Below are 17,449 nucleotides of genomic sequence, written 5' to 3'. Positions count from 1 at the left end.
CTGTACCTTAGAGCTTAACTCGCTGTGGACGGATAGTCGTGAGCGGTCACCGAGCGGCGTCGGAGACATAACACCCACCAATGCTGCCGAATGGCCGTGAGAGCCTGGCCATTATCAACGATATTCTTAGCCGTCAAGATAGATGGAACATCTAACATTCAGCTGGTACGCAACGCCACACGAAGAGCAGCGTGTCCGTATGATTTGTCATTGGGACAATTCGAAAGGAGCGCGGACTGTCGTAATGGGGGTGGGTTCGAGTGGCTAACTTGAGTGAGCATTCTTCCGTCGCCAATGATGCAAAGCCGGGCTCGTAGCTGAAGTATTACAGTATTGTAGTTGTGACAGTGCTGGTATGGGAATTGGCGATGTTCACTAGATATCCCAAACATACTGTGAAATGTCTAGCATGGACAGCGATACAGTGGGTGCTCTACTGTAAATATGTGGATGTACTGGAACCTTTCGACATGCAAGCCACACTGCCAGTCATTGTTCCGACATAGAATGAGGCCACGAGGAACCGAGGTAAAGAAGATATAGAGAACCAAGAAAATATAGCGTTCGAGCCACCACACCATAGGAAAAACTCATGTATTCAATAGCGTCCTGCTGTCCTCGCTCTCCTCAGCGCCCCTTTGCGGATGAAGTAGGTGATAGCACCGATAGCGACAACACCAAGTATGACTCCAACGGCGATGCCAGCCTTCGCGCCACCAGACAGGCCACCGCCTCCAGAAGACGACGACGGACTGCCAGTCGACAAAGGCGTCCCTGACGAACCGGGCGAAGACTGTGACGAGGAAGGATTGCCACCATATGGCCAATAGTCGCCACCATCTGGAGGCATGATACAGGTGAGGCTGTCCCCGTCCGAGATAACTTTGACGTCGCTCTGGATGTTCGAAGATTGCACCGTGTTCTGATCCTGCACGAAAGCGGCAGGGTCGGGCGTCGTGTCCGTGGTGCTGCAGTTGGGGCCCCGGGAACCAATGAACGATGTGTTGCCCACGAGCACGTTCCCCTGGACGGTGAAGTTCTGCGCAGACGAGATGGCAATCCCATACCCAAACGCGCCGCTAAGCTGGTTGTTGAGGACCGTCCCTGACAAGCTGATGTTGTTGAGGTACTGGTCTCCAAACCAGGTCCGTGGGCCGATGGCAATACCAATCCTGCCATTTGTCAGACAATGCTTAAATGCAGCAGGATAATAGTGCAACTGACTTGATGATGGCATCGTCTTCGTTCGTGCCCTTGGTGTCCCCCGCGGCCTCAACATCGGTGGCGAAGCCACCTTCGATGACGTTGTTTCGAACTATCGTGTTCGTGTAGTTTCCGTTCCACGGGTCGTAATCAACCATGTTGATTCCGCCAAGGAGTGTCATCTGTATGTCTGTCAATCAGAAACCAATTACTACTGCGGTCGAGAAAACCTCAGACGCACAGTTTCCACCCATATTGTGTTGTTCTCGACCAGGGTTCCCGGCGCGCCAAAGAGTACGATACCACCATCCTACGTAGAGTTTAGCACTGCATCCTAGCCGACAAGGTTTCACCATACTTACGGTAGGATTATTGACCATGTTGTTGCGGACGAGGCTGTTCTGGCAGCTAACGCTAATGCCATCCGCCCACTGTTGGAACGCGTCCGATCCGCACGGGCCAATATCATTGTTCTGCACCGTCACGTTGTTGCACGATAGTGCGCCCTCCGCAATGTGCAGACAAGACCAGCTGCGGGGGTCGTAGGACCGCACAAACTCAATGAGTTGATTCGAGTTCGAGCCCCCCATCTCGATGTTGGCGCCGCCACTCGTGGGAGACGCTCCGCGTCGCGTTCCGTTGATCTACGTGAAACAGGGAGCTCAGAAGGCATTCTTTCTGTGGGAGTAGAAGCCGCAGAACTCAGAGGTCAAGGCTCACCTGGACATGGCGCAGCTTCACCCCGCTACAGCTCGAGCAGGTACCATCAACCGCTGTCGTGTGTCCCTGTCCATTTGCCACCGGTCCAGCGACGACAAGAGTCGCGCGGTCATCGCCAGTAGGGTATCCAACGGTGCTGATCTCTTGGTCCTGCGCGAAGAAAATAATGGGAGCCTGGATGAGGTACTGGGCACCAGGACATAAAGGAAGGGTGTATCCCGGCCCGGACGAGTTGAGAAGCGTGTTCAAGCGGTCGGTTACCGTGTTCGCAGGATCGGCGGGTTCGCAGTCTGCTCTGCCATGTAGCTCTGCAGGTGACCTGTTCACCCGACTCGTCTAGCGACCTCTGACGTCTTGCAGTGAATGAATGGAAAGGCTCGTACCGAGAGAAGAGGGGATGATCAATGACATCCCTCAAGACATGTCTTCTATGCGCATAGGTTGTGACATGCCGTCCGTGCGTTACGCCGGATAGTGTGGCCAAGAGAGCGAGTGTGTGAATGAGCGTGTCGAGGAGCATAGTGTCCGAGTCCTGTGCGTGTCTCCTGCCGGCCTTCCGCGTCCGTGAGACAGGTATCAAACCCCGGCCGTTGCGTGCGCTGTATCCAAGTTGTTGGGTGATTTCGCCAGTAGTACAACAGATGGTACAATCAGAGCAGCAGGCGGGGATAGCAAGGCGTACGCAAGGCCCTCAAACGCGCCGGCGCATGGGCGGTGGGCGGGGAAGATAACCTTTCAAGCGCCCATTTCCCGACATTTGAACGCCGTCAAATTCGGCAAGAAACATAGCATATTCCCGACAGGTTGCAACCATGACATCGACACAACTTGAACCCTGCACAGGTACACGTTCACGCAGGCGATCACAACTAAGGAGTTTTGAAGCTTGAAGCTTGACAACGAACGAACGAGCGATGTATAAGATATGCTGGCCGATACGATGATATACAATACAGTTGCTGCTACTCGACAGGTGGAAATACAAGGGTAGTTGCGGAAGGAGTCACTAGCCACTGAGCGAATGCAAACACGGATGAAGAGGTTACCGAGGAGGAGATAGGACGGAGAACGTGCGGACATAGCCAAAGGAGTGCAAGAGGAGGAGCATCCAAATCCGAGCAGACAAAGTGCCATCAGGCCATAGCGAATCGGATTACCTGTCGCGACCGAACGGGAGGACACGGAATCCGAACCGAACCGTCAAGGCAACTCTATCGTAAGGTCGGATGCCTCGAAGGCGAGTCGCCTTCTTCTATGGTATGGAAGAGTCGCAGGTCCGGGCTGCTAGGGGGGTCGACCAAGGGAGTCCGGGCAGTATTGAGGTCCAAGGGTGCTATCGGGCACCAGGCGCGGCGTTTGCAAGAGTCACGTTCTCGCCTCGAGATAGTTGAGGTGACTTGATCTCCGCAGGGTCCTTGACGTTTGAGGTGTAGAGCCCTGCCGTGGAAGGTGGTCGATCAACAGTGGTAGCTATGTTGACATGGGGCAAGGTATTGCCATTCTCCTTGAAGTGTTCATGCGAGTGTGTATGCGGTGTCGTTTCCGGCAGCATGTGTCTGCTTGCAATCAGCATGTAACCACGAGCACAAGAGGACGACTGCTCTTTCAACCAACCGGGGTTTCTTATTCGGCATGTCAGGAGACATATTGCTTGAGCGATCCGTGGACTTAGGCAGGCATTTTCAATGTGAATACTACCATCAAGGAATGGACGGCAGGAACGCACCTCCTTTTTGGGCCGCTTGAGAACCGGCCGCGGCTGTCGTTCGCCTTCTTCGAACACGTAGTCCGGTAGAGCAGCGCTGCAAACGAGGTGTGAGTGACGGGACGGCGGCATGCTGAGCAGCTAACGACCTCTTAATATGTCGAACAACGATGCCCATTTTCTGCTCATCGAACTTCTCCCACATCTTTACGAGCTTGGTGAACTCCGTGGTGGGGTACGAAATATCCAACCTCCTGGGGCCAATGGAGCCCGCTTCGGAATGGAAGACAAGTGAGCAATTCACAACCCTTGATACGACACTGTCGTAATGTGGACGCACGTTGTTTGGGCTCGACCGCCAAGCCGATGTAGAAGGTGGTCGAGTAAACGGCGCTCGCGCCCTCCTTGCCTTCAATGTCTTCTTTCTTCCTTTTCGCGACCGCTTCGGATATATCTCCCTGAGCAACAGCGCGTACCTCCTCATCGTTCATGCAGTATGATACCTGCTCGAAACCTTTGATGAAGGGGTGCGCTAGTTCAAGGCTCTCAACATACTCAAGCTTGATGACAAGCTGTCGTATTCGAGATTCAACAGTGCCAGCCCTAGAAGAAGAAATCTTTTGAGTTCCATCGCAACCGTTACTTAGAGTCATGCTTATATACCACTTGATCTGCAGCTCGGGGCTCCCAGTCGAGGCGATGATCTGGAGGTAATACCGGTACCTGTGGAAGAAGTCGTGCTTCGCGAAGAGCTCAGACCAATTGGCCTTGCCGACGACAACCCTGTCCACAATATCCGCAGCTATTATGGATGAGCAACGCCGATATCGATGACTTATAGTGGTGGGGCGCACCTTTCTTGAACTCTCCGGTCATGATCATTTGTGTCGACTGTGTGACGTTATGCGTAGCACACATCGCAGGATAGGCAGGGGTGATTATGGGCATACGATGTGCCCTGTCGGATGGGTAGAGCTGATGATACTTGAGCCTCGAACCGATATACCGAATGTTAGGTGCCTCACCTTGGGATTCCAGACACGAACCGATAATGGTCCGTCCTCAATAGGTTTCAACAATACAGGTGTTGGCCAATTCCTGCGGATGTCATCAGCTGACCGATGGTCGGTATAGGAATAGAACAACTCACCACTGATACATGATTATGAAGAAGCGGCTGACAATCGCTCCTGCGACGGCCTTAGGGTAGAATTGACATATTCGAGCAACAAGCATAGCCCAAGCGACGCCGCCTAAGAAGCCATTCACGTTAGAGTATATTGCTCTCCCTGTGCAGTAGACCCTTCAGCCAAAACCAGCGAAGACACAGAAATGGATACGTACGTTGTGCCCACAACTTGATACACCGTAAAGCATCTCGGAAGACAGAGTCGTTGGGAACCAATCGTAGAATCTCATCCGTAACTCGGGAACCTGCTCAATACATCAAGGCACAACTCCGAAAGGAGCAAGAAAGGAGCGCACCGTTCAAACTTCGGACACACCGTTCGTCCAGGTTCCGAAGTAAATTGTCGTCCTGTAGCGACAGGTCGTCCGGTATTGTTGACAGCGCCAAGCGCGCCATGACGAGGTCTATAGGTATGCCGAGGATTTTCATCTTGATGATGGGGACATACGCGTCGGGAACGCCCTGCACACACCGCAATATCATTCATACCAGCGAGCTCCAGAGATGAACGACCGCCACACGCACCGACACATCGGTGACGCCCTCGGTATCGTTGAGCATGTGCTCGAAAACGTCAAAGAAGTCTTCTCGGGACACATGCTTAGGAACCACGCAGAGCGTGTCGATGTCCGAGCCTGGTCCATGCACGCCAAGGCGATACGATCCGAACGTGAAGATCTTGCCGCCAGCAGCATTCGCCGCTGCCTCTGGAAGTCCACGTGCGAGCGATACGGTGCGCACAAATTTCTTGACGAGAGCTGCTATCCGCTCGAGGACAATTGTTCTGCGTGCACATAATTTCTGTTAGCATACGCCGTCTGTTTGCTCGGACGTCCCGATGCGGAGCATTGTTACAGCATATCGAGCAGCAAAATTGGCGCGAGAATGGTGCCGTATGTGCCAGTAAACGAGGCGAACGCGGCGGGTCGATGTGTATGGAGGGATATGTTGACGCACTGATGCTGATTGCAGAGAGTATTACGCACCTTGTCTTCGCTTCATTTTCGCTCTCAACCATCCCTTGTCGACGAAGCTCGTCCAAGAGAGAGGCAGTCAGCTCCTTCTCCTTCGGCGTGGACTCGGTGACAGCAATTGGAGGTGTTACACCTGGGTACTTTGCGGCCCTGAAGCAAAGCCTGAGGTTGGCAAAGACGCCATCCGTGTAGACATGTTGTGCCCGCTCACCCATTTGTTGACATCGTACGTGTATGTTGCTCCTGGCAGGATGAACGGGGGGAGTGTTTGGGAGGGGTGAAGTCGACGAACTTATGAGGTCGTTCGTGCTGAGAAGTGACAGAGGCTCGCCGGAACTTTGGCGGACGGCCCAATGCACCTGTCCGGCAAACACCGGCGAGATGACCACTGCGCCCCCGGGGCCCCATGGTGGCGCCCCGCTTTTCTTCCTTGCCAGCGTGCCCAAGTCCTAGCACATCTTTGTCTATATTTCAGGGACTAGGAGCTCTGGCTATACTACATATAAGACAATGATATCGGAATTCAAGGCATCCCAGACCCCAATAGCGCGTCAATAAGGTAGAATCACAGGTGGAGAATAACAGACGTCATGCAATTCCGATCTAACGCCTCGTACGAGGGAAATACAACGGTCAGCAACCTGTAAGTACAGGAGAATGTACGTATAGAATGACATTGTCATGGACTCAGGAATGGTCGCACTTCGGGCGGAGGGTCACACGGAGAAGAGGATGGTGTAAAAATGTTCATTGATGCGGTAGTGTACAGGAGTCTTGCAGGGGTAATAGTCTGGACAGTACAGTAATACGAAACCGGAACCCAACGTGAAGTAATAACCCTGGCTCTAACGGCGGTGCTGGAGTCGGCGAAGCGCGGGACATGGTATGGCTAGGATGAGTGTGGCAGAGGAGAAGAGGGTCAACGTACGGTGTGCAAACATGCCAGCATCGTAATGGTAGGGGCGAACAGAAGAGCCGGGCTGACCATGTCAACTAGGAACGAAGGACAATCTCAGGCACTTGCAGCGATGGCTAGAGAATCAATGGCATCGGAGGTTTGCGCAGTATGTGGGAGCTCCGCCATAGCTGTCGCAGCAGACGTCGCGGGGGCGGGCGTACTGGATGAGCGATCTTGCGATGCAGTCAAGTTGCGCTTGGGAGGTGAGTCTTCGGGAGCGGCAGACTCCACCCTAAAGAAACACATCATGAATGACAACGAATCAATAGAGTCAGGTTCAACACACCTTGACCTCTTCGCCGCAGGCGCCGGGGAATCCTTCAGTCCGGGTCAGCAAACACTCTGCTATGTACAATGCCATTTCTCCGTGACTTGCCTTCACGCCCCTAGTGCGCTTCTTGGGCCGGGCTGCTGCTTCGCGTTCGCCCGGTTCGAAACAGAAGTCGGGGAGTGCCGTGCTGTATGCGGGTCAGTGCCTTCGCTCAACCTCTGGTAGAGAGTTCACGAACTGTTTGATGTGGCGAATCTGGATGTGCATGAGAGACTCGTCGTATCCGACCCACCCCTTCACCATCTTCTGGAACTCGTTAGTCGGGAACGATATGTCCAACTTGCGCGGTCCGGTGGCGCCAGCTTTGTAAGTGAGCCAGTCAGTGGACATCAACCATATTCCCGTTTTGTAGTCAACGTGTCCTGACGTACCTTCTTTGGGCTTGAGAGACAGCCCGACAAAGAACGAGGTGGTGTACATAGTCTTTGCGCCCTCCTTGCCTTCGATGTCCTCCTTCTTGCGATTTGCGACTTTCTCAGGTATCTCACCGCGTGATACAGCTTGAGCCTCTTCTTCAGATAGACAGTAGTAAACAGTCTCGAGACCCTTCGTGAACGGATGGGCCAACTTCAAGGCGTCCACAAACTCCAACCTCACTACAAGTTGTCGCATCTTGGACTCCACAGTGCCGGACCTGCGGGATACCATGAGCAGTTAGCACGACAAGGGCAAAGGTGCAGTGAATATACTCACCACTTGTTTTGAACGTCAAGATCCGGAGATGAAGCAACAACCTGAAGGTAATACTTGTATCTGAAGAAGAAATCGTGCTTGGTAAAGAGAGCAGACCACTCCGCCTCCCCGTTGATGATCTGATCGACAATTTCAGACCCTACAGACGATGAGTAGACTTCTCCGTTTGTTTGTTAGCGACATTACCTCTCTTGAACTCCTCCGTCATAATGTGCTGGGTGGACGCCATAACGTTGTGAGTGGCACACATCGACGGATAGGCAGGCGTAATGATCGGCATCCGGTGATTCTTATCTTGGGAGTATAGCTGCAAAGAATGTCACCGCAGGAATATATGCGCACGCGCGAGAAACATACCTTTGGGTTCCATACGCGAACTTGCAGTGGACCGTCTTCTATTGGTTTCAAAAGAACAGGCTGGGGCCATGACCTTGCACATTGTTACACATGGCTGACGCGAACCGCAACTGCCTCTGGACTTACCACCGATGCATGATAATGAAGAAACGGCTGACGATGGCACCAGCTACCGCGTTCGGGTATAGCTGGCATATCCTGGCTACGAGCATCGCCCAAGCAACACCTCCCAGGAAACCGTTCACATTGGAATAGATCGCTCTCCCTGCAGCGTACAGTCAGATGTATCCTACGGACAACAGGATCGTTCCCACTTTGTGCCCATAGCTTGATGCAGCGTAACGCGTCTCGGAAGACGGACACGTTGGGGACGAGACGCAGAATCTCATTGATGACACGGGACCCTGTAACAAAGATCAACACTGAACACAAGGTGATATAATGATAGAGCCAACCGTTCAGACTCCGGACGCATCTCTCGTCGAGGTTCCGCAGCAAGTTATCGTCACTCAAGTCGAGGTCATCCGGTATCGTCGATAGGTTCAGCTGCGCAAACAGCAAGTCGATAGGGATACCATTTATCACAAACGTGAGGATAGGAACATAGGCCTCCGGCACGCTCTGTAGATATACCTTCAGCAGTTGGGGAGGGGCGGAGACAAAGACGCGTACGCACCGCAACATCTGTCACGCCTTCCAATTCCCGCAACATGCCTTCCAATATGCTGAAGAAGTCTTCACGAGTAATATGTCGTGGCACCACACATAAGGTGTCTATATCCGTGCCCGGCCCATGAACGCCGAGCCTGTACGAGCCGAAGGTATAGATTTTGCCCCCCGCCGCCTTCGCAGCGGCCTCGGACAACCCGCGGGTGAGCGAAACGCGCTGTACAAACTTCTTTACCAACGCAGCTAGACGACCGAGAACGATTTCTCTGCGGACCAACGCGCACATACGGCACTAGTCAGAGTTTGTTCGTTGCCACTGCTCCCGCGCCGCACGGCCTCGCCGGGCTTTGAAGAGAGTAACAGCGCATAACGCACCTGGTCTTAGATTCCTCCTCACTTTCGAACACGCCCTGGCGACGTAGTTCCTCCATGAGAGTGACAGTGACCTCCTTTTCCCGTGGGTTCGACTCGGCCGTGGATATGGGAGGAGTTACACCGAGGTATCTGTCGCAAGCTTGGTCAGCCGATACCTCGTCTGGCTCATGCCGTTGTCGCTGCGTACCCTTGATCTGACGAAGCCATGTCTGAAAGTTGTGAAATGCTATAACGTGGGGTAGGAGTGAGCTGCGGCAGGTGGCCGCAAGATGGCCGTCGTGGAAGAGGAGACAGGGAACGCGGCCGGAACCACGGTGCGACCTTTGTCTGGCACGGTCTTTGCCGAGAGCAGCCTATGGGCGCCTATGCCTGCTGGCCGCGCCCGCGACGGCGCGTCGAGGCTTCAAAGTTCACCAAGCCCGCCGTCGACCACTTATGCTTGCTCATGGCAGAACACGTCTCTTGACGCATAAATTTCTATGGAGAAGACAGGCGCATGCGGTCAGAGCGCCTTTGGAGGATGCGAGGTGGCCTGGCTGGGAGCTTGTCGTAGGAATTGAGGTGCACGCGCAGATCAAGTCGCGCCGGAAACTCTTCTCTGGTAAGTCACATACCACCAAACTATCCTTGAGCTGCCGGCTGAAGCTGGAAACACAGAGGCTCTCTCGTCTGACCTCACTACGCCCCCCAATACTCATGTGGTCCCGTTTGACGCCGCGTTCCCGGGAACCCTGCCTGTAATGCGCTTATTCAAGACCATCTTCGACGTCCCTGCTGACTGCCCATACGGTGCAGCGTCTCAACCCTAAATGCGTCGAGCTTGGAGTCAGGACTGCCATCGCTCTCAACGCGGAGGTCCAGCACAGGTCCGCGTTTGACCGCAAGCACTACTTTTATGCCGACCTGCCGTCTGGCTACCAGATCACACAGCAATACGGTCGGCGCAGGCTATCGGGATGTTATGTGGATGATATCTGACACCGTATTCGCACAGCTCCTATCGCTCGGAACGGATGCTTGGCTTTGGAGAGGGAGGGCATCTCTGTGCGCGTGAAGCAAGTGCAGCTGGAGCAGGTGAGTTCCTGAGTACCAGACCAATGCAGTCATAGTTGAGGATCATTGAACAACCTCGGCGTGCATCTGTCGAGAGTTGATACGGGTCTTGCGAATACTACCAACGGGGCCCGAACACAGCTCAATGTACATGACGGTGGCATACATCGTAGAATCCATCGGCCTCCGGGAGGTCCTCAACTTTGACTATGCCTGGCTTCTATCGCCGACTTCGAGCACTGCTCACATCCTCTAGGATACAGGGAAGTCGACATTCCTCCCACGAAATCGCATCACCGCAATAGACCTCAACCGTGCGGGTATGCCTCTCATGGAGATAGTCTCCGAGCCAGACATGCGGTGCGCCACCATTTCTTCTGTTCGCCAAGGCTCGGAGACTTACCGGTAGCTATTAACCCTGACAGGTCTCCGGAGGAGGCAGGCAGCTATGTTAGGACCCTGCAAGCACTCCTGCGGTCTGTCGGTTCAAGCGATGGAAACATGGAACAGGTCTGCGTCTGTCCTAAGTACATTCATGCGGAACCGATCGTCGGACGCTAATACCTCCTTGGCCATGTTCAGGGCTCCCTTCGTTGTGACGTGAACGTATCCGTGAACCGTAAGGGAGAGCCCCCAGGCACTCGCTGCGAGATCAAGAACCTAAACAGTGTGAAGTTCATGATGGTGGCTATCGGTAAGGAGTCTACCCAACAGTTCATGTCGGAATCACCACTGACAGTATGGTGGGAATCTCGTACAGCCTGCGAGGCGTTCAGGCAGATTTCGCTCTTGGAACGTGGACTGCCCGTCCCACAGGAGACTCGAGGGTTCAACGAGGAGCGGGCGGAAACCTACTCGCTTCGCAGTAAGGAGGATGCCCCAGACTACCGGTACATGCCGGACCCCAATATCCCGCCACTCCTGATTGACTCAGTACGTGTTTTCCCATCAACATATCCGCCACAGTATTGCTTAATGGAGCGGCATCTCTAACAGACATTCATCGACGCCATCCGGCAGCACATGCCGGAGCTCCCTGACGCCACTAGAGGGCGACTGTTGGCACAGGGACTATCCCAACGGGATGTGGAAGTTCTCATGGACGTTGATTCCGGACGGGAAGTCGGGTTTGACGGGCAGCTGGGCCATGGCGCAGTCGCATACTTTGACGACGTTGCTCGCGGCCGGGACCCCAAAGTGGTTGTCAATTGGTGCGTTCATCTTTCCAGAGAGTTGGTTCTCCGCTGTGGGATGTGACGTTTGACATATGCTTGACAGGATCACGCATGAATTGCTGGGTCAGCTTGCGTTCCGGGACGAGACCTTCAAGGAAAATCCGATGTCTGTCGCCCAAATGGGCGATTTAATCGACCTCGTCCAAACAGGAAAAGTAACAGGTTCATAGCAATTTTATGACCGGAAATGTAAGCTCCCGCTGACAGTTGCACTGTTGCAGGGACCTCCGGGAAGACTATTCTGCGACACATTCTCACTAATCGGACCGCCGATTCGCCCTCCAAGATTGCTGACGATCTGAAGTTGCTCGCCGCCACTGACGATGGCGCCTCTTTGGAGAAGTGGTGCCAGGAAGCAATCGCAGCCCTTCCTGAGCAGGCGGACGTGGTCCGCCGCGGCAACCTCAAGGTTGTCAACAAGATTATGGGGCACGTCATGAAGACGAGTAGGGGCACGGCAAAGGCCCAAGACGTCAGAGCGATGCTCCTCAAGCTCTTGTCGTGATTGGGAACTGTCGCATTCCAGGTTGACTCCTACTTCCAGGTTGATCCATGATCTTCACTTCTTCGGAGTCTCTAGTCGTACAGATATGCTAATGCTATACATCACACGCTGTAATCCATGCACCCCTCAAACCGTAACCTTCTTCTCCAAGAAATCGGTCCACTCCTTCTCGCCCCAAGAGCTCGAGATTTCGTTCGCGATAAGGCCGTCCCAAAGCACAGTCGGCGAGACGTGGATGCCGTTTTGCCTTGAGTACTTGACTACGCCCCAGCTTCTCAGTCATAGAGCCGAACGGGTCGGAAATAAGAGACGCTTACTGGTGTACTTGAGATCATCAGTAACTGCGACGCCTCCGTTGGGCGTCGACTTGAGGGAAAGCAAATCGCCGAATTGCGCCGCCTTGTCCGCGCCGATCGTCTCGGCGACGAGCTTGGCCAGGTTCTCGCGGATCTGCACCGGGGTAAGGGTGGAGGTTGGGATGTCAAAGTACTCTCCCTGTCGCTTGAAGAGCGCGAGGGAGAACTTCCAAAAGTCCTCGGGGGCTATCCGCGCGACCTATGCAAGGATGAAAGAAGTCAGCGTTTCAGCTGTACTGTGATCTATGTATGCAGATCGCCTTCCCAGCTCGCGGCAGCCGGACGCGCGTTATAGTGGGGGAAGAGGGGCGGAAGTACATATACGTACGGCTATGCCCGCCTCGTGCACGAATGTGGAGCTGCCATGCCAGGGCTGGACTTGGTTGCGGAAGATGAGCTTGACCTTGCCGTCGTACTTGCCGCCTGGGGCGAAGAGCGGGCGAAGTACGCTATCGATAGCAAGCGATATCTTAGCGGAGAAGGGGCAGACATAGTCCACTACGCATCAAGTACTTCGCATTAGTTATCGGCAATATCTGCATGAACTCTGGCGGGGGTCGAGCTTACGGAAGATCTCAAGCGTGTGCGGCGCGTCGTACTTGCCCGCGATAACCAATGCATTCTGAAGTGACGGTTGCAGGGCCATTTCTCAGTAATTGCGGGCTCTTTGGGGGAAAGGTATAGAAGGGTGTCAAGAGAAGGAGCAAATTGGTACTCTTCCGCTCGAAGCTATATACTTATATCAGCTGGCAGCGCTCGAGCTCGTGAACTGACGCAATTGCTGCAACCTAGGCTGAATGATGGTCATTGGTCGATAGCGGTCGCGTTATTAAAGGCCACGGTCATCTTGCCATGAACAACACGAGACGAGCAGCCTTGGACTCTCGAGAAGACCGTTTGTCGCCGTTGCCGACGACCTGCAGCCGACCCTTTTCTCCGCGAAGTTCGGCCCGGGATATAGGCTCCCCGTGTTTAGGGTTAGGGTCATCGTCCTTGTTCTGCGACCTCCCGGCCGAACAGTGAAACACCGTCTTCGCCATCGACCTTCTCTTGCTCGCTGTCTGTATTTTGCTGTTTGTTACTCTGGGAAAATACGAACTGTCACGTCTATGTCCTCGCAGAAGTTCTCCGTATACCTCACCCAGCTCGCGGAGGCATTGCGCGAAGAGAAGGGACCGGAACTCGCATACTTGCTGAAACCTACATCTGACCATGGGAAGGCTCTTGTGAAGGACTTCAGAGGGAACATCACAGTGCGTTACACTGCTGAAGGACAGAGGATTGACATTGAACGGAACCCGCAGAAACATTCGCTCTCCTACTACGAGGGTAGCTTGGAGAGTCCATGGGATGAGGTCGCCATTCAGTACGTCCTGGTCGTGAACCTATGCGCGAAGAAAAGAGCGGCGGATGCGTTCAAGGAGGAGTGCACATTAGTTTCGTGAGTGAGTCGGGTCCGCGCAGTATTCAGAAGTTTCCCTGACTCCGCTCCGCCGTCCTGCTTGTAGCCTCTTCCTTCGTTTCTTCGCCGTCAATAGCGGGTGGACACTTCCCGCACTATTCTCCATCTTGAGAGACTTGCGAGACTTGGCTTTCGATGTGGGTCCTGTTTACTGGCTGCTGTGGTGACTTCCCACTAATTTGGAGAAGGCCGACTTGGAAGGCGCATCGCATGGTCAGGAGGGCACCGCGAACATGGAGGAGGCTGCCCGTATTATCAGCAAAGCGTTTTCGAACTGTGTCACCGATAGGTATGGCGTGTAAACATCATACTCGTGCTGCCTCGTTGAACGTACCTAACCACCCAGGCAGTCACCTATCCAAGAGTCGCGGAAGTGGGGTGTCTACTATGTAGTTGGGTTGATCCTCAAATGTTACTTCCGGGTATGTTCAGCGCGGATCTACCCACATACACGTGCGCTAATCCTTGACAAGGTGAAACGAATATCGCTGTCAAAGAATATACTGCGCGCCATAGAAGCGAATCCAGACATTCCGCCACTATCGCAATACCCTCGCTCCCATCAAGTGAGCCATGTTATGTTATAGGTGGATGGATGCGGCTTGACACTCTGCAGGTAACATACAGATATTACATTGGTATGCTCAGCTTCCTCAACGAGGACTTCGCCAAGGTCTGTCGTATGTCGTAATCTCGCATTGCATATCATTAAGCAGTAAGCGTAGGCAGAGCAAGAGTTAACGTTGGCATTCTACAACTGCTATACCGGTGCACATAGTAACCAAGAGTCAGTGACATCGTTCCGCGAGCCACTGCATGCTCTGACTTGACACATTAGGCGGATATTGACATATCTGATCCCCTTACGAATGTTCCGAGGACACCTCCCATCAAAGGAGCTCCTGCAGCGGTTCCCAGTCCTTGAAGACCTATACACACCATTCATCACCGCTATCCGTACAGGCGACATACGGTCATATGACGCCACTCTAGACCGGTTCGAGCGGAGGCTAGTAGACCTCAATTTGTGGCTGACGCTCGACCGAGCGCGTGAACTCTGCATAAGAGGATTATTCCGTCGCGTGTAAGTCCCGATATCTGACCGGCCATACCTGTCTATATACTGACTGACGTTCACCGCTTCCCGTTGGCATTTGCGTATTGCCTCCCAGATGGATAGCCGCAGAGAAGAGCACTCGAGTGCCGGTCTCGATGTTCCATGCGGCACTGACGATCTCCGCCGAGGACATGGCGTCGGAGGAGGCGGAGTGCCTGGTGGCGAACATGATTTACAAGGGCTTCATGCGGGGATATATCTCACACGAGAAGCAGATGGTTGTTATCGCGAAAACGGACGCATTTCCTCGTCTAGCGGATCGTCCAACCCCATTCGCGCTGTTGCAGTGAGCGTGGATGCCCCATGTATGTACTTCTATTGCGCCGAGCCGGGTATCTGGACGGTCACACGTCGATATCTAAGTGCATCTCAGCCATCACATATGTATTCCGCTCGTGCAACTACCCGTATATCGCACAATAGCACAGTAGAACGATGGATTGCTTGATTCCAGGGCTGTGCATGTTCGTAGCCGCATCGATTTGCAGTCCCTATCGAAGTTCCTGAGGGAAACTATGCGGTGTATCCGGTGGGTGCAGCATCCAGATATCCTTCTGAATAGACGACAGTTACAAGACAAAAAGCGGTGTTTGTTTTCTCTCGGACCGCCCGCAATGACCTTCGATGGTATAGGGCGCTTAGGGAACCCAATTGTATCGCCTCACCCGAGAGTCATAAGCTCATTTTAGCGACGTACTCCGCCTCCGGATCCATAAAGCTTCGGGTCCACCAGCTGACAAGCGGTCCCACTCCTTCTAACCTCCCCGAACCACTCTACCTACCAGACATGGGACAATCCTCGTCAAAATCCCCGAGTAAGCGATACCGAGACGGCGAACTCAGTATCGAAAGCCCCGAGCCTCTGAAGCCTTCCAGGAGCGCCACAACTCGCAGACAGCGCAAAGACTCGGACGACTCGTCAAAGGGCTTCCACCGGAGATCCAAGTCAGCTTTAGCAGGCACCAGTTCCTCGTATGGCCTCCACCCCGAGGATGCGCCACCGTCCTACGGTGACGCCGTCTTTGCCGGATCAGGTCCACACAGCTCGAACCACCTTGCCGTTCCGGGCGGACGACAAAACACGGCTCGCGGGTCGAACAATCCCTTCCTGCGCACGAACGGGAGCTCGAGTAGCTTGTCGGCCTCACACAGTGGTGCCGCCACACCTCCGTCGCTTCCTGGCTACACGCAGTCTGAACGGGAGCGGTACGAGTACCTGCGAAGACCGCTGCGGCAGGAAAGCTACGAGGATGCACTCACGCAACTTAAGAAGTATGACACCATCCTCCTCGTGGATGACTCTGGTTCCATGGCCTATCACGGCCGCTGGGAAGAGGTCAGTGCCTACCTGAACGTTCTCGCCACTGAGCTGCGGCATTGACGCGTTTGGATATGCACAGGCACGACGAGCACTAAGCAAGCTCGCAGATCTCGCGGCTCGGTGGGATCAAGACGGTCTCGATATCTATTTTCTCAACAATGAAACCGTTTTAACGAACTGCAAGGTACGTGATCGGTGGCGCTGGTGTGTCCCGTCTTGTCGACACATCGTATATCATACAGGAGTCGAATAGTGTCCTGCGGTTGTTTGATGCAGTTCAGCCCGACGGTATCACACCAATCGGAGAAAAGCTCGACACACTGCTCAATGACTATCTCGACCAAGTGGACGAAGCCAAGAAGTCCAAGCGGCAACTACCTAAGCCTGTCAATATCCTCGTCTTGACGGACGGTACCCCCAGTAGGTGTCTCTCTATCCACATGCTTCCATATGCTTAACTGACCCGATATAAAAGCGGATGATCCGTACAGCGTCATTCAACACGCTGCCAAGCGAATGGACAAAGCCCATTATCCCCTGTCCCAAGTGAGTTTCTCCCTCCCTCCATTTGCGTTATCTTCTTCTGACAATAATTCTTCCTCCCCAATCTCTAAGGTCGGCATCCAGTTTGTTCAGATAGGAAATGATAAGTCAGCGACCCAGTACCTGCGCAAACTCGACGACAAACTTGGGAGCGCCGAGAACGGCATCCGCGATATGGTCGACACCACGCCTTACATCGGTGAAGTATCCCAAGACATGCTCGTGAAAATTATGCTTGGGGGTATCAACCGCCGCCAGGACCAGAAGAACAACGGAGTGCCATAAAGTGCAATCTCCAGCACCGCAGGGCCTCCATTGCTGCCCCTTACCACGCGCATTCACTTTAGTCCATGTCTAGCCCTTTTTCTGTCTACTCTTCACTAGCCCGACGTGATTTTGTGCACATCATATTGTTTTTGTTACGCTGCTGTCGTGTATCCATGATTTCGTTAACCTCTGTTTCTGTCGGTCGAGTACTGTAGCTCTACAGCCCAGGTTGTTCAATTTGGACGCCGACCTACATAACCTCTAGCCTCTTATATCCTTACATACCATTCCTAGAGTCTAATGCTTTGTTAACAACACTTGGATGATTCTTGCGGAGTCTTCTCCGGGCAAGTCTACTTTGTACAGATACACAGAGAAATCAAAGCACCTTGCTAATAGACTCCAGAAATCACGAA

General features: G+C 53.6%; 7 protein-coding genes across 7 annotated transcripts; 3 read left to right on the top strand and 4 right to left on the bottom strand.

Moving 5' to 3' along the window:
- Positions 1–161: 161 nt before the first annotated feature.
- Positions 162–2,640, bottom strand: L226DRAFT_608165 (uncharacterized protein). Its single transcript, XM_067685891.1, has 6 exons — positions 2,307–2,640; positions 1,924–2,242; positions 1,566–1,847; positions 1,445–1,513; positions 1,225–1,385; positions 162–1,172 (listed from the first exon to the last, which is right to left on the bottom strand). The coding sequence occupies exons 1-6, from the start codon at positions 2,441–2,443 to the stop codon at positions 599–601; spliced, it is 1,542 nt and encodes a 513-aa protein (XP_067541400.1). The 5' UTR covers positions 2,444–2,640; the 3' UTR covers positions 162–598.
- Positions 2,641–2,831: 191 nt separating this feature from the next.
- On the bottom strand, positions 2,832–6,097 carry L226DRAFT_476831 (polymerase). Its single transcript, XM_067676723.1, has 14 exons — positions 6,003–6,097; positions 5,804–5,941; positions 5,343–5,601; positions 5,114–5,279; positions 4,973–5,062; positions 4,779–4,917; positions 4,654–4,726; positions 4,483–4,603; positions 4,292–4,430; positions 3,969–4,231; positions 3,778–3,901; positions 3,650–3,725; positions 3,538–3,590; positions 2,832–3,479 (listed from the first exon to the last, which is right to left on the bottom strand). The coding sequence occupies exons 1-14, from the start codon at positions 6,014–6,016 to the stop codon at positions 3,257–3,259; spliced, it is 1,878 nt and encodes a 625-aa protein (XP_067541399.1). The 5' UTR covers positions 6,017–6,097; the 3' UTR covers positions 2,832–3,256.
- A 462-nt stretch (positions 6,098–6,559) lies between these two features.
- L226DRAFT_529282 (polymerase) lies at positions 6,560–9,453 on the bottom strand. Its single transcript, XM_067679576.1, has 14 exons — positions 9,362–9,453; positions 9,175–9,303; positions 8,807–9,065; positions 8,586–8,751; positions 8,445–8,534; positions 8,257–8,395; positions 8,131–8,203; positions 7,960–8,080; positions 7,774–7,912; positions 7,452–7,714; positions 7,259–7,382; positions 7,126–7,207; positions 7,036–7,067; positions 6,560–6,981 (listed from the first exon to the last, which is right to left on the bottom strand). The coding sequence occupies exons 1-14, from the start codon at positions 9,379–9,381 to the stop codon at positions 6,804–6,806; spliced, it is 1,815 nt and encodes a 604-aa protein (XP_067541398.1). The 5' UTR covers positions 9,382–9,453; the 3' UTR covers positions 6,560–6,803.
- Positions 9,454–9,573: 120 nt separating this feature from the next.
- L226DRAFT_529281 (Glutamyl-tRNA amidotransferase B subunit) lies at positions 9,574–12,121 on the top strand. Its single transcript, XM_067679575.1, has 11 exons — positions 9,574–9,775; positions 9,832–9,911; positions 9,970–10,111; positions 10,169–10,248; positions 10,484–10,587; positions 10,653–10,737; positions 10,810–10,921; positions 10,988–11,160; positions 11,224–11,438; positions 11,506–11,624; positions 11,684–12,121. Exons 1-11 carry the CDS (start codon positions 9,610–9,612, stop codon positions 11,965–11,967), a joined length of 1,560 nt encoding a protein of 519 aa, XP_067541397.1. The 5' UTR covers positions 9,574–9,609; the 3' UTR covers positions 11,968–12,121.
- L226DRAFT_529280 (uncharacterized protein) lies at positions 11,942–13,156 on the bottom strand. Its single transcript, XM_067679574.1, has 4 exons — positions 12,891–13,156; positions 12,652–12,821; positions 12,285–12,522; positions 11,942–12,227 (listed from the first exon to the last, which is right to left on the bottom strand). Exons 1-4 carry the CDS (start codon positions 12,967–12,969, stop codon positions 12,094–12,096), a joined length of 621 nt encoding a protein of 206 aa, XP_067541396.1. The 5' UTR covers positions 12,970–13,156; the 3' UTR covers positions 11,942–12,093.
- A 276-nt stretch (positions 13,157–13,432) lies between these two features.
- L226DRAFT_453762 (COP9 signalosome complex subunit 12) lies at positions 13,433–15,192 on the top strand (the record flags this gene model as incomplete). The annotated part of the gene is made up of 10 exons (XM_067675148.1): positions 13,433–13,576; positions 13,628–13,764; positions 13,832–13,931; positions 14,007–14,074; positions 14,132–14,207; positions 14,259–14,351; positions 14,402–14,458; positions 14,511–14,572; positions 14,624–14,869; positions 14,958–15,192. The coding sequence occupies 10 exons, from the start codon at positions 13,433–13,435 to the stop codon at positions 15,190–15,192; spliced, it is 1,218 nt and encodes a 405-aa protein (XP_067541395.1).
- Positions 15,193–15,597: 405 nt separating this feature from the next.
- On the top strand, positions 15,598–17,443 carry L226DRAFT_529278 (uncharacterized protein). The gene is made up of 5 exons (XM_067679573.1): positions 15,598–16,238; positions 16,303–16,407; positions 16,466–16,643; positions 16,699–16,769; positions 16,839–17,443. Exons 1-5 carry the CDS (start codon positions 15,690–15,692, stop codon positions 17,049–17,051), a joined length of 1,116 nt encoding a protein of 371 aa, XP_067541394.1. The 5' UTR covers positions 15,598–15,689; the 3' UTR covers positions 17,052–17,443.
- Positions 17,444–17,449: the final 6 nt, after the last annotated feature.

Source organism: Lentinus tigrinus (genome assembly GCF_003813185.1).
Source record: "Lentinus tigrinus ALCF2SS1-7 unplaced genomic scaffold L226scaffold_2, whole genome shotgun sequence".
Classification (NCBI taxonomy): domain Eukaryota; kingdom Fungi; phylum Basidiomycota; class Agaricomycetes; order Polyporales; family Polyporaceae; genus Lentinus; species Lentinus tigrinus.
Note: the sequence above shows the minus strand (reverse complement) of the source record. Positions and strands in the feature narration are given on the sequence as shown.

Excerpts from the sequence above, each read along its gene's own strand:
- L226DRAFT_608165 (XM_067685891.1), bottom strand. The coding sequence starts at position 2,443 with ATGCTCCTCGACACGCTCATTCACACACTCGCTCTCTTGGCCACACTA. Across the intron at positions 1,386-1,444 it reads ACACAATATGGGTGGAAACT|ATGACACTCCTTGGCGGAAT; the intron begins GTGCGTCTGAGG and ends ACAGACATACAG. Across the intron at positions 1,173-1,224 it reads GAAGACGATGCCATCATCAA|GATTGGTATTGCCATCGGCC; the intron begins GTCAGTTGCACT and ends GACAAATGGCAG.
- L226DRAFT_476831 (XM_067676723.1), bottom strand. Across the intron at positions 5,602-5,803 it reads GAAAATGAAGCGAAGACAAG|AACAATTGTCCTCGAGCGGA; the intron begins GTGCGTAATACT and ends ATGTGCACGCAG. Across the intron at positions 4,727-4,778 it reads TTCATAATCATGTATCAGTG|GAATTGGCCAACACCTGTAT; the intron begins GTGAGTTGTTCT and ends TGACATCCGCAG.
- L226DRAFT_529282 (XM_067679576.1), bottom strand. The coding sequence starts at position 9,381 with ATGGCTTCGTCAGATCAAGG. Across the intron at positions 7,383-7,451 it reads GTCTCTCAAGCCCAAAGAAG|CTGGCGCCACCGGACCGCGC; the intron begins GTACGTCAGGAC and ends TCACTTACAAAG. Across the intron at positions 7,208-7,258 it reads CAGATTCGCCACATCAAACA|CACGGCACTCCCCGACTTCT; the intron begins GTTCGTGAACTC and ends ACCCGCATACAG.
- L226DRAFT_529281 (XM_067679575.1), top strand. The coding sequence starts at position 9,610 with ATGCTTGCTCATGGCAGAACACGTCTCTTGACGCATAAATTTCTATGG. Across the intron at positions 9,912-9,969 it reads CGTTCCCGGGAACCCTGCCT|CGTCTCAACCCTAAATGCGT; the intron begins GTAATGCGCTTA and ends CATACGGTGCAG. Across the intron at positions 10,922-10,987 it reads GTTCATGATGGTGGCTATCG|CCTGCGAGGCGTTCAGGCAG; the intron begins GTAAGGAGTCTA and ends AATCTCGTACAG.
- L226DRAFT_529280 (XM_067679574.1), bottom strand. The coding sequence starts at position 12,969 with ATGGCCCTGCAACCGTCACTTCAGAATGCATTGGTTATCGCGGGCAAG. Across the intron at positions 12,523-12,651 it reads TGCACGAGGCGGGCATAGCC|GTCGCGCGGATAGCCCCCGA; the intron begins GTACGTATATGT and ends ATCCTTGCATAG. Across the intron at positions 12,228-12,284 it reads TGATGATCTCAAGTACACCA|TCAAGTACTCAAGGCAAAAC; the intron begins GTAAGCGTCTCT and ends GCTGGGGCGTAG.
- L226DRAFT_529278 (XM_067679573.1), top strand. The coding sequence starts at position 15,690 with ATGGGACAATCCTCGTCAAAATCCCCGAGTAAGCGATACCGAGACGGC. Across the intron at positions 16,408-16,465 it reads CCGTTTTAACGAACTGCAAG|GAGTCGAATAGTGTCCTGCG; the intron begins GTACGTGATCGG and ends TATATCATACAG. Across the intron at positions 16,770-16,838 it reads CCCATTATCCCCTGTCCCAA|GTCGGCATCCAGTTTGTTCA; the intron begins GTGAGTTTCTCC and ends CCAATCTCTAAG.